At 42.2% G+C, this 13052-nt stretch overlaps 1 protein-coding gene across 8 annotated transcripts in view; it reads right to left on the reverse strand.

The window, feature by feature from the left end:
- The window catches only part of LOC117540713 (ERC protein 2-like), a 113610-nt gene that overhangs the window by 32304 nt on the left and 68254 nt on the right, over positions 1 to 13052 (reverse strand). For 7 of the 8 annotated variants that reach the window (XM_034207505.1, XM_034207504.1, XM_034207503.1 and 4 more), the window contains 2 exons: positions 10299 to 10392; positions 2424 to 2584 (listed from right to left, as the gene is read on the reverse strand). In XM_034207505.1, the coding sequence (XP_034063396.1) occupies positions 2424 to 2584; positions 10299 to 10392 (255 nt within the window). Of the gene's footprint in view, positions 1 to 2423; positions 2585 to 10298; positions 10393 to 13052 lie in introns of those variants that run through there. The other variant, XR_004568201.1, reaches the window with a different exon arrangement.

Below are 13052 nucleotides of genomic sequence, written 5' to 3' on the forward strand. Positions count from 1 at the left end.
AGCCACATATACACATATACACACACACACACGTGCACACACACACACACACACACACACACACAACACACACACACACACACACCAACACACACACACACACCACACACACACACCAACACACACACACACACACACACACACACACACACACACACACACACACACACACACACACACACACACCCCAAGCTAGGAATCCCAGCATGCAATGAGAGGATATTGAAAATGATTTTTTCCCCTCTTGTCTCTTTCATTAACAGTGTTGAAAAGCAAAGAGTCTGCTCTCTCTCCCTGGCTTATACACACACACGCACATTAAAAGACACACACAGAGAGCTCCCCATTTCATTGGGGAACGTGCCTCACATGGTTTGCTTCAGCTGGTCTTCTTGACAAATGCCACATTACAGCGGGGAGAAGGAGAAACTTGGCATGCAATCAAACTTCTCTCATGATTTCTAAGATTTGAAATACTTCAGTTTGTGTAGCCCCTCCATTCCATCCTCCCCTCCCTCTCATTCTCTCTTTCTGTCTACTTGTGTTTTTGCCTTCACTCTAACTCCCTCTCTCTCTTGTTACCTCTCTTTTCTCTGCCTTATCTTTCCTGTTTAGTTTTCCCTGTGCTAACTTGGACCAGAGCTGTGCTGTGGGAATACGGCCCCTTTTAAAGAAAAAAGCCAAAGTTTGTGTAAGTGTGTGCATGTCTACATACGTGAGTGATTATATGTGAGTTCTACTGAGGTTGTGTGTACATTCTGCATGCGTATTTTTGTGGCTTGTACAGATGTAAGTCAGTCTCACGAAGCTTCGCCCCTCGCAATTCAACAGTCCTTTAATCCTCATCATCAGTGACCCCAAACCCCTGCCTCTGACCTATTCTTACACGCAGACACATACAGGTTCAAAGCCACAAAAGACCACACACACACACACACACACACTCGTGCCCCCTGTGCCCCCTACATTAGCTCTTACCAGTGGAGACTTGCATTCAGTCAAAGTCTCAAACACAAAGGCAAATAATCCCATCTACTTTGTTGCCATTTATGTCAACCAAGCATCACACTAAGCTTCTTCCTCAGAAACCCTTTTAATAATAATGAATTTAACCAGAGTGACAATAAAGTAGAATGTCATTCACATGGTACTGTAGGCCTGTGAGTATTTTTCTAATATAATGTACATACCCAGGAGCACAGATTTTGTCTGTTTCATATGTAATACATTTCCTCTGCTAAACAACCCCATGTAATGCTTGGATGGTGGAAATTGAAACAGACATATAGTTGGTTTGTTTCACAAGTGTGTGTATGTGCAGATACACGGGCAGGGCACTCACTTTCTTGGTCCCCGGAACATTCAATGTACACATATACGTATTGTAGGCACATGCACACATTCCTTCCGAGTTAGTGTGATCAGAGGGTTTTGTGAGGCGTAATGAATTTTAAAAAGTTGTGTTTTCAATACACGTGTGCCAGCCTTCCCTTTTGTACTGTTCAGAGTGGCTCACATTAAAGGCATTTCTCTGCAGCACATGACAACCAGATATGTGGCTCCATGCTCCTTCAATCAGAGAGCTCAAAGCAAACACACATGTAGCCGCTCCACTGACAGATCACTGAACTTCACTCACACATTCATACAAACGCACTGACACACACTCACACATGGAAATATAGCCAGTCCTGCTAACCTTCCTCCTTCTCTAAATCTCTCTCTGTCACACACAGACATACAAATGAACAAAACAGCCAAACACACATTTTTCTAGCCTGCTGTCTAAGGCTGCACCACCTGTCCTTAATAAATGTAACTTTTCACGAGACAGCTAAAGACAACGGCTGATCCTGCTTTAAAACACACCTCAGGACTGATGTCTATATAACACTCATGTGCAGAGAGGCACATGTGAACAGGTGAGCGTAGAAAAGGGCCTAATACAGTATTAGACACAGGTTTCTGCTGCAGCAAACAAGCTGCTGTGCAGGGTGATGGAAATGTGCACATGAAGCACTGAGCGAACTGCGCCAATGTTAATAAAAAACCCATCATCATATACTTTTATAGGCTGGGTGTGTAGTCACTACCAAAAACGCTTGTGTTTTTTTTCCTGACTGTTTATCTTACTGCAGTTACCAGCAACTCTTGCTGCTCTGCATTACACATCATGCTTTGTCTGCCAATATAAATGCAGTTTAAATAATAAATAATACTGCAGTAGCAAAGTCTTTTTTTAACTGATGTAAGAAATGCATTTTATTAATGTAGAAGTAATGGCATGAGGTTACACAGAGTGTGATCCGATGTGACCTTTTACAATTTGAAAGGAAAACATCAAGTAAATAAATAAATAAGATATACATACTTTGTGGAAATAATGTTTTATATAAAGAAAAATAGCTGAGTTTGAGACTAACTTCATTTCCAGAATCTCCTCCAGCTGTTTCCGTCGCTCATGGCGAAGACTGTTGAGGTGCCCGTCTCTCTCATGCAGGGACTGCTGGGTGGAGGACAGATGCAGCTTGGTGGCATCAAGCTCCTGACGTGTCTTCTCTAAAGCCCCCATCAGCTCCTCCAACTATTCAAGGGGATAACAATATGATCAGGTTAAAACATCACCAAATGTATCAGGTTACTAGCCCTCATTTCTCTGTGTCCATTAAATAATTTAATATTTCATAATAATATTAAGAATACAAGCTATATTATATACTCGCAGTTTCACTCACACACACCTGGACATAAAGTAATGAATTACACATTTATTTGAACTTGTATTTTAGAGATTTTTTTTTGCTTTGAAAGTGGCCAGATGTAATCTAGGAGCAGGTGAAATTACTGAGGTTTAAAGGTGATATGATATGTCCACTGACCCTTGGACTGGAAACAAGAGTTCCCTCTTGTCTCCCACCTTTCTCCACTCATTTGATCTCACTCTCAAGTGTGGCTCTACTTTAGAGCAGGTGAGAATAATGCTCAACCCCTCAACTACATCTCCTCCCTCTGCACACACATGCCCTCCAGCCATGCAGGCCAACCTGCGTGTTTGAAAGACAGGATGTGACCTCAGGGCATCAATTATTCTAAGACAGGAAGTCACTAATTGTCTAACAACAAGTACTTTACAATAGGATGCAGTACTAGGCTGTCTTGCTCATAAGATGTAAATGGTAGGTCACAAACATTTAAATGTATCTTTGTTTTGATGATTTGTAGATGTGTTATATAATATAGTAAAGCAATAATTTCTGGTGTTGGGCCTCAAATGAACAAAGGGAAAGAACATGAAAAAAAGAAGCAAAAAAGAAAGGGAGTATTAGGGGAAAGCACTCCATGGGGGAGGACATGAAAAAAGAAATGGGCCTCTTTTATGAAGGGGCCAAATCGTTCACACATTTTCAGGACACTCTCGATCTCCGCTGGTTTTCTAGGTGTGTTTCACAGATGTCAGATAATGTGCTCACTGACTGGTCATGAATATCATGGAGTCAGAGAAGAAAGAGTGAAAGTCAAATGTTGGGAAAGTGACAACTCTCAGTCATGAAGCCCTCAGAAGCATTGTTTTAAATATAATACACCCTATATCCCTGCCAACAACAACTGACCTCTGCAGTATCCAGCAGATAATATAACCAATACCAACAAGACATCCAACCGTCCAAAATCACACCCTGTTTAATGTTGGATTTCTTCTTTGAGGCTTAAAACAATCCAAAGCCAATCTTTTTATCTTGAAAGCCAAAGGTCACACACACACAACTCCATTTACACCCACCACATGTCTATCAACCCTCATGCACCAACTGCCTACCTCCCAATCCCCCATCAGTCCACCACCCAGGCTAGCCTGCACTTCACAATCACATCATTAATAAGGAATACAATGCATTTTAGTGAAATTAGGGACCTAATCAGCTTAGCGGTGGGCCTGTGCGTGCTAATTTAGCTCAACTTCAAGGCAAAGCCCCCCAGCCAGGCTAAGGCTCGCTAAGACTGGCCCAAAGCCCCTTTAGTTGTTAAGCTGATTGGGGGCTCAGAGGTAAGGGCCAAATCCCTCTTGTCCATTTGCGTCGGTGTTGCTGGTTCAGAGGCCTAGTTCAAACAGCAAAGAGGGGGAGAGAGGGAGAGACACAGGAACTTAGATTGAGAGAAAGGGAGAGAGAGGGTGGAGATGATTGGTTGAGACAACTTAAGAAGGCAGATGGGAAAGAACGAGGTTCGGGGACGAAGAATGGACAGGAGAGATGATGGCAGGAGAAGGACAAGAGACAGAGAGAGGCAGAGACGGGGTGAGAGACTTAGAGGGGGTGTGAAGAAAAGCGACCCGGGGCATTACCCATGCTCCATTTCAGCAGGACAGGCTGATGGAGGACTTGTTTCAGCGCATTACACATCATGAGACTGATTACTCCGGGACAGAGGGGAGAAGAAAGAGGAAAAACCAAGGAAAGAGTGTGTGGGGGGGGAGGAGAGAGGGTGATGTGAGAATGTGAGTCTGGCAGCGCGCTCTGAAACGGTGCCAGGGTCAGGTGATGTTTCAAAAGGACCTGTCCCCCTCTCTGGTCCCCCAATATCCCTTTCCACACACACACTATGTTTCTCTGGAGTCTGAGGCGAGAGTGGTAGTTGACTGATGACTGTGTAACTGCATGTTAATGGCATGTTGACTCGCTGCCTCCGTGTGCAGTGACGTCTTTCTGGCTCACAAAGTTCAGCGTATTAACAGAACCTACTGTAGCAGTGAGCATCAATGCTGAGAGCAACAGTGCCACATGGGGACCTTTCCTCGTATCAGTGCCGGCTCAATACGTGACAAGTGCAGTCGCTAGTATGACTGCATGCTGCCTCGTTATATTCTCTATGTGAAGGATGTGGATTGACTTGAAACAAAGGCAATTTCAATTCAAGTTTTGGGTCAATGAGTTTAAAAAAACAACCTTTTCTGGCTAGACAGAGGTAAACTTTGGTCAATGCTGAATCATTCACTTTACTCATGCAAAAGTCCCACAGACATAAATAAACTTTTCCTTTGGACTTCTCTGTGAATCAGAAAAATGTTTGATAAACACAGTATCCATGCTGACGGTAAGTCGCGTGCAAAGTCCAGAAATTGCAAAAATGAAGAAGAAAAACAGCCAGTTAGTATTGGCTCTCACAGACTTTTCTAAACCTCCTATTTGCCTGTTTTGTGCAGCAATCTCCTCGCTTCATCTTTAAAGTTTTCTCAATAAGGTTCTGTCTTTGAACGCACCCTTTGTGTGGGTGAAAGCATATACATGTGTGTTTGAAGCAATGCAGCACCATTCTCCCTCAAAATGTTAGTTCTTGTTCTAACCGCCAATTGCTCTCATATTACTTGTGGCACTCATCAGTAATGCAAGGTCATTCTCATTCAAATGCACACTCACACCAAGAGGAAACACACTCCCTTGCCCTGTTTCTCTTTCCCACCACAGACACACCTATGCTCTCTCTCACACACACAAACACACATTGCAAAACGCACACAATTACACTTTTTGGACCCACTTAAAGAGTTAGACTGGCCGACTGGCAGTCAGTCAGTCAGACAGATATACTGAGTAAAAGGGCAGCCTGTACTCCATCAAGACTACAAGTCTATAGATGTGTTAATGAATTCCGATTGCATGCTCATGCTCTCACAATATGTTTAACATATGCTCACATTTTCAAGCATGCAATAGCAAACTTAACAAGAGACAGAAATGAAAGGATGCTGGGAGATTTTGTTTCAGTTTTTAAGAGGTAGAAAATAAACAAGCGCATGTTTAGAGAATAAAACTAAATTAGGCAGAGAATGAATATAACATATGATATGTGTTGGTTAAAAACTACATTTTAAGGGATTATGGATCATTCATCATCCAGTCTGCCTGCAGTTCCACTCTAAGCCACATGGAGGTGCAGTTAAGTTCTTCACATTTTCTCAGTGGTCTGTTTTAGATCAAGCTCAGCTGATACCTGCAGTCAGTTTTAAAGGTAGGCTGCTTATGCAGGGATGCATGAGACTATCTGTGTGTATGAATGTGTGTGTGTGTGTGTATGCTGGTCCTAAGTCTTCCATCAACGTGTTAAGCTTCAGGTAAACCTGTCTCTGGGACTGGACACGGGCTGTCTCCTCCTGCGCCCAGAGAGCCTCCCTATGTGCAGAGGTGTTCATGCTCTCCCTCAGTGACCTCTCCAACTCTCTGATCCGATCCGCAGTCTCCCGCATGGCATCCTGGGAAGCTGAGAGAGGAAGCTAAGGGGGCGAGAGAAGTTCAGAGAAGGAGGTCGAGGAGGAGGGTTGGAAGCCAAATAGCAAAAGGCAGAGGGAGAGTGTTTATCTTTGAGAACACTTTGCTTTGAAAACTCATCACTAAATGTTTTTACATTGGAATAATATTATACGAGCAAAAGATAATTTGAGAAAGGGTGTTTTTATTTGATCCCTTTGCGAAAAGAGATATCCAGTCCATGTAAAACAGAATCAAAAGAAAAGACTTGAGGAAGTAAAAAAGCTGAGGCAAGAGAAGAACAAGACTTCACTCAGAAGAAGGAGACACAGCCAAGACGAAGAGAGCGATAAGTGATGGAGAGATAGAGTGTGTAAGTGCTGTGACCTTTGCCAACATCTATATGAGTGTGCAGCGTGTGCTTATGTGAGAGTGTGGCTGTGTGGAGTAGACCGTGCACGATCACATGCACAGTTTGTGTGTGGCCTCTCTGACACCTACGGTGAGTGGGGGAAAAGGATCCCTCTCCACACTGGGTGATGGAACTGTGAAAGAAAACACTGGACTGAAATAATAAACCCCCCTCTCTCTCTCTCTCGTCTTCTTTTTCAAAAAACTCTCTCCTGCTCCTTAATAGTTGACTTTCCTTCAAGTTCACACGTTCACACTGTTCTGGGAGCAGTGCAGAGGCCTCGGAGTCACATGGATAAGCAGACACTTCTCAAACTGAACCAATTAGAGTTCAGTTGTACTTGTTGCAAAACAAAAGCTAGGGGTTTGCCAAGAGGTTACTTACAAAATCCCAAATAGCCAAAAATACAAGATCAGATGTTGTAGGAGGTACTATATAAGTCACAATCTGATATATGATACACTTGTAAAGCCACTGATTGCGCCACCGTACATAAAGTGAAGTAGCAACACTGATGTAATCATTTCGAATAACAACATACATACTCTGCATGAGTCAGAGCAGATATCTGCCATCACAACAAAACAGAAGATGAACAAAACGATGTGTTGAGGGTAAGAATCAGCACTGGAGGCTTCAACACCACAAACTTGATAACACACTTGTAGAAGCATGAATATAATTAATATGACACGGCACGGGCAACAAGTTGCAATTAGGTGTGTCGGAGCAACACACATTGTCGGGAGCAAGAGCTCTTAAATGTAATCATGTAAATGCTAGTTTGAGAGTCGAGGATGCTTAGAAACCATTTTAGATTTGCCGGAATAGAGCTGATGTGTGGAGTTCAACGTTAATGTGCCTGTGTCTAACATTATTATTAAGTCTGACAGCAATCTGAATAGGCAGTTTTTTTTGTATATAAGAAGCTCCAGGCTAAATAGTGCCTCACACATGGTGAAACTATTTTGATGGCAAAAAATGAATATGCTAAACGCATGGAAAACAGAAAAGAGTCAAGTGAAAATAATTTTACAAGACAGTGCCTGGAACACGCAAGAGGCATGTGAACGGCCTTTTAACTGCCCCTAATCTGTGAATATTAAGCGAATATTGACTTTGTACCTGATAATGGTGAAGCTAACTCTTCGAAGTCAATGGTAAAAATGAAATAGCTTGATTCCTTCATGAAAACTACTTTTGATGACCAAAGAAATCAACTCACTTATTCAGTGGTACGGACTTAAAAACCAGTGGTTGGACTATCCCTGAGTGTGATGAAAAAAATTCCGCCAATGCAGCCAAATCACAAGCGGATACTTGTGGCTCGTCACGTCAGCACGACACAGCTGGAGGTGAGCGACAAACACCGCACACACACGTACAGAGGCAGGCTGTGTGCATCAACAGTCCAAAGTCATAATTGGATGTGACAGACGGGCAGTAATTCGATGCACCAGAATCAACAAGTACTGGTCTGACCCTGCCTAACAGACAGAAACACACACATGCACACACACACACACACACGCACCCCACTGAGATGGGGCTGCCACCGCGGACCCCCAAGTGAAACCTGACCAAAAAACTGTGTCTGTCTCTGTGTGTGTGTGCATTTATGTAGTATATGTGTCTGTCTGTCTGTGTCAGTGCATGTCTGCGTGTTACTTGAGTTTTATTAGTAACAAGAGAATATTGCTGGCTTTCACATACAAAAAATGGAAAAAAAAAGGCAAGAGAGATAGAGAGATTCAGAGTGGGGAGAAATGGAAAGATAATTGCCTCTGCAGCGCCAATCATCACCTAATGCCCTGGGGAAGGATCATTATGGAGTCTGGCCCTTTCTGGTTTGATGGAGGGATTATAATCACTAAAATAAACGAGCAGAGAGTGAGAGAATGCACATTTCCAGCAGCTGTGTACCTATGATCCTAAGCTTCACACACACAGGCACAAAAACCACACAGACATCTGTCTCTGTCAAAAACGTTAAATGCACGGCATCAACTTCTGTGTGTCCCATTTCATGTTTAAAACATGTTAAGCATGTGTGCATGGCCAGAAGTTTCATATAGAGTTTCAGTCAAATCTACAGGTTGTGGGAACAAGCTTAGAAGGAATGAAAATCCTGAAATGTGTCGATCTTCTTTAACTTTCCCCAGGTTTAAAAAAAAAAAGAAGACCTTTCTATAATCCTAGTGTCTCTAAATAGAGGTGGGTATCAAGTGTCATTGATGCCCCTTTGTTACAGATAAGAGAGAAATAAAGGCCTGTGTGAAGGCTTTGAAAGTGAACATTTCCGACGAGTGTTTTCTCTGTGTTTGTGAAGTGCAGCGTGGCGCGATGGAGACGATGAAGCGGAGAGATGCTATCACCACATCCCACATAAACTCTCCTGGATGGAGAAGGAGGGGGAGCACTGAGGGAAGGCACTGTTTGTTTGTGTTTACCCTCGGAGCGTGCTGTGTTCCTGATGGAACCAGAGATACATCTAGAGAGAGAGCAAACAGGGCAAGTAGAGCCAGATATGGGGCCACGATGCAACCTGACTGCTGAGCAAACACAATTTACAGAATGCACACTGTATTTAATCATACTCTTCTGGATATTTGTGCACCAACAGGCCAATGTTTGTGAGGTTCTCCCATTACACAGTTGATTTGAACGAAAAAACAGGTTTATTTTTCCACTGTAAAGCTGGTAAATGCTAACAGCACATCTGATTACAATTCATTAATGAACAAATACACCGTTTGGATAAAAAAAAAAACAAGGCTTCAGTCATCTCTGGAACTTTCCATTTAGCTATTTCTGTGGACGTCATCTATCTCCCTGACATCAGTTCCACTACTCCCCTGCACTCGTACCTGTCCCTACTTCTTTCTTTCTGGCACTCAGTTCATGTCTCTTTCCAGGTTGTAGCAATATTAATGTGTGCTACTCAAACAGTGTTTAGAAGAGGAAATAGGATGTTGGATGCTGCTTGCCAGCACACACAAAAATAACAAAATAACTCGACCAAAAACATACTGCGAGCAGCTCTGGTTCTTTTTGGCAGAGAGTTACAGAGAGGTGTACTCTACTTCATTGGTCCTGTGGGAATAACCTGGCATGGCTACACTCTGCATATTAACACCCCAGCATAGCTGTGCAAGCTTACACAAGCATGTACAGAGACACAGATGCACTGTCAAGCGAACAGCTGACACTCATGTTGACCTCTGAAAAGAACTATAACAATGACAGAAAATGATGTTACATCAAGATGCTCTTTCCTGTCTGACTCATCAGTTCTGACTATTCACTTCTGAGCCATTATACCGCAGATCCTTGCTAGCATATGGAGCTGATTTCTGTAGGATTAAATGCCTATCTCTTCCACCTAGGGCCGACTCTCAGATGCATTCAGGGAGGCAAGGCAGGGGGCTTGAAAGACTGGAAAATGTCTTTCTCTGCTCAGAAGAACCGAGTTATACAAAAAGGATGAATCTAGAGAGCAATAGATGAAGGGGAAAAGATGATACTTACAGTAGAGAATGGTCTTGCAGAGAGGTGAATAGGAAAATAAGAGGAGAGACTTGGGCAGTATACATTAGTACAGTAAAAATGAATTAACACATGAACGCACAAACACATATCCAAACCTGCGATAAAGAGTGTGGATGTCCATCAATCAGGCCATCTTTCGTCATCTCACTCGCCACTGTCTGCTTCTGGATATTAGGGGACTTGACTTGCCTTCAGAGACAGGAAAATGTTGTCACAAAAAGAGATGCTCAATAAAGATTTGTTAATTAATCATTGACACAAAGAAAAAAGTGCATGACCATAGTGTAGTCCTGTAGGTAAAGATGTAAGCACATACACACAATATACAGTAGCCACAATTAGTTAAAATACAATTTCCTTAACCATTACAATTTGTGCTGCTTTTATTGGGATTTGAATAATGATTTTTGACCATAATGTATACCTACTTACAGATTTTTTTTGGTGGTAGGAATAGAGTGTGTATAGTAAAGCTGGAAAATACTGTGTGTATGTCTTGTCTTAGTCTAGGAAGATTGGAACAAGACGAGACTTGACTGATGGAGGTGAGACACTGCAGTGTAAATCTTTCAACAACAAAACACACAAACACATGCAGACAGGAGATGCAAGCACATTCTCGCACACACACATGCTCAACAGATATGTGCAATAAGTCTACAGATCAAAAGACAGGATGACACGGGCACATATACAAGGGCATGTGCTTTTAGAAGTCTATATACTCTGCCAGGAGTACATCTGCTGTCAGTGCTGTGCATGCTGAGGTCCTGATAACAGAGCCTAACCGTGTATTACCCAGCCAGGATGGCTTTATATTTACCTCAAAACAATGACTACTTCCTGTCATTTACTGAACTTCTGTTGCCAGAAATGTATGGCCCACACTCGAAATAAAAATATGTGTGTGTATACAAATATGCATTGACAAACACTCACACTCAATAAAACCCTCCATGGTGCAAACACATGTGATCCCACAAAGCCCATTCACCATAGGACACACACAGCTGCGCCTACACAAACGCAATCTATATCTTCTCACGAGTACTCTCAAAATAGAATCAAAACACACTCTTCGAGCTCCTCGTTTGGCCTTCACACTTGAAAAAAAAAACATGCGTAGAAGTGTGAAAAAGCTGACAGTGACAAATTAGCGCTTAAGAGAACCCTCTAACACTGTAAACAGGCTGTGACCAAGCAGCTGCTTAAAGCGCCACATTATTATTCCATATCCACACGGGTGTGTTTACTCTGGGAAAAACATACAAGCTGCCCCCACATATGGGCAAATACTTGCTGTCACCGCGCTTAGAATGATATGTGTGTCAGTTTTTATGAGTTATGTTGGTTTGCAATTAATGTAAATTATAACTAACATTCATCGATGATGAATACAGTTACACACATCTACACACACACACACACACACAATATCTGATAATCTTCCCCTAGTACTATAGCACAGCTTTGGTCAGTTTGTTAAGCCTGTATTTTCATGTGTCTGGCTAACTTCTTTATTACTTTTTTTAAGACTTTGCTGTTGATTTTATATGTTGTTATCACTTTTACGAATGGGTTTTGAAAAGTGCTCCTTAAATAAAGATTATCATTAAATTCTGATAGCATTATTTATCAAAGGTCGGTACACACATTATATACATGTGCACATATTTACCCAGTGGAGAAGAGGAGGCGAATCATCTGTTTATACTTCAAACTTTGATGTCTGTGAGTGTGTGTTTTTACAAGCTCACAGGCATGTCCATGGAAGGCAAAGTTGCCATGAGGGCATATCAGCTATCACACACAGCCAGCACGTGCACAGGTGTATAAACCAGCAGACACGCTGGTCCCTTTTGATAGCTGATATACCCCCATCAACCCATCAGTGCGAAATGAAGTCAATGTTTTGACCAATGTGAAGGCAAATGAGGGCACGTACTGTAGAGTGTGAATAATGAGAAGACGGGCTGGGCTGTATGTGAGTGGAAAATATGAAGGAGAACTGTGATTTGTTGAGTACCAGAAGGAGACAATTCCTAGAGGGGAAAATAGTATTTTATGGCTGTGACATTTCAAAGAAAGATGAAGTGAGACACAGAGAGAGAGAGAAGAGAGAGAGAGAGAGAGAGAGGAGAGAGAGAGAGAGAGAGAGAGAGAGAGAGAGAGAGAGAGAGAGAGAGAGAGAGAGAGAGAGAGAGCATTGTGCATGAATCCAGCCACTTCCTAAACTACGTGTAATAAGTCATTTTCACATTTCCTCTTGCTTCTTTCACCTGGAGCATTGCACACATCTGCCTTCCAACATAAGCAGCCCCGCTTTATTCCTGGCGGTCAAAACACAGCTCTTTCTTTTACCTTGTATATCTCTCTTTATACATGTTTTTATTTTTCTATCTTAGCTCATCAACCCTCTCTTTTCCATCAACTCTTTAACTCTCCTTTACTTGTTTTTCACTAACTTGCCGGTCTTACAACTCACATCCTTTTAGAATGACATTGATACAAATACAAATAAAGTGAATAATGAATCCTCAAGGAGTATTGCTCACACACCCTTGAGCATGGCACAAAAAGGAGGTGAATGGCTTCAGTAGAGCTGCTGAGTTGCCAACAGTCGGAAGCTGCGGTCACACTGGGACTCTCCCAGATCTGAATGTGGGAAACTGTGCATTTTAAATAGGGTGTTTCTTGAAAAGAGTCTGTATTCTCAGTTCTTTTCAAGGTTAAATAAAGGTTAAAGGTAGTAATAACCTTAAAGGGGAAACAAAGATTTGTATCTCCCCTTCATAAGTCTTAATTACTGTGTCTCCTTCTCCTCTCTTTTAATAAACAGTAGAGTGAAA

The sequence above is a fragment of the Gymnodraco acuticeps genome, unplaced genomic scaffold, assembly GCF_902827175.1.
Source record: "Gymnodraco acuticeps unplaced genomic scaffold, fGymAcu1.1, whole genome shotgun sequence".
Classification (NCBI taxonomy): Eukaryota; Metazoa; Chordata; class Actinopteri; order Perciformes; family Bathydraconidae; genus Gymnodraco; species Gymnodraco acuticeps.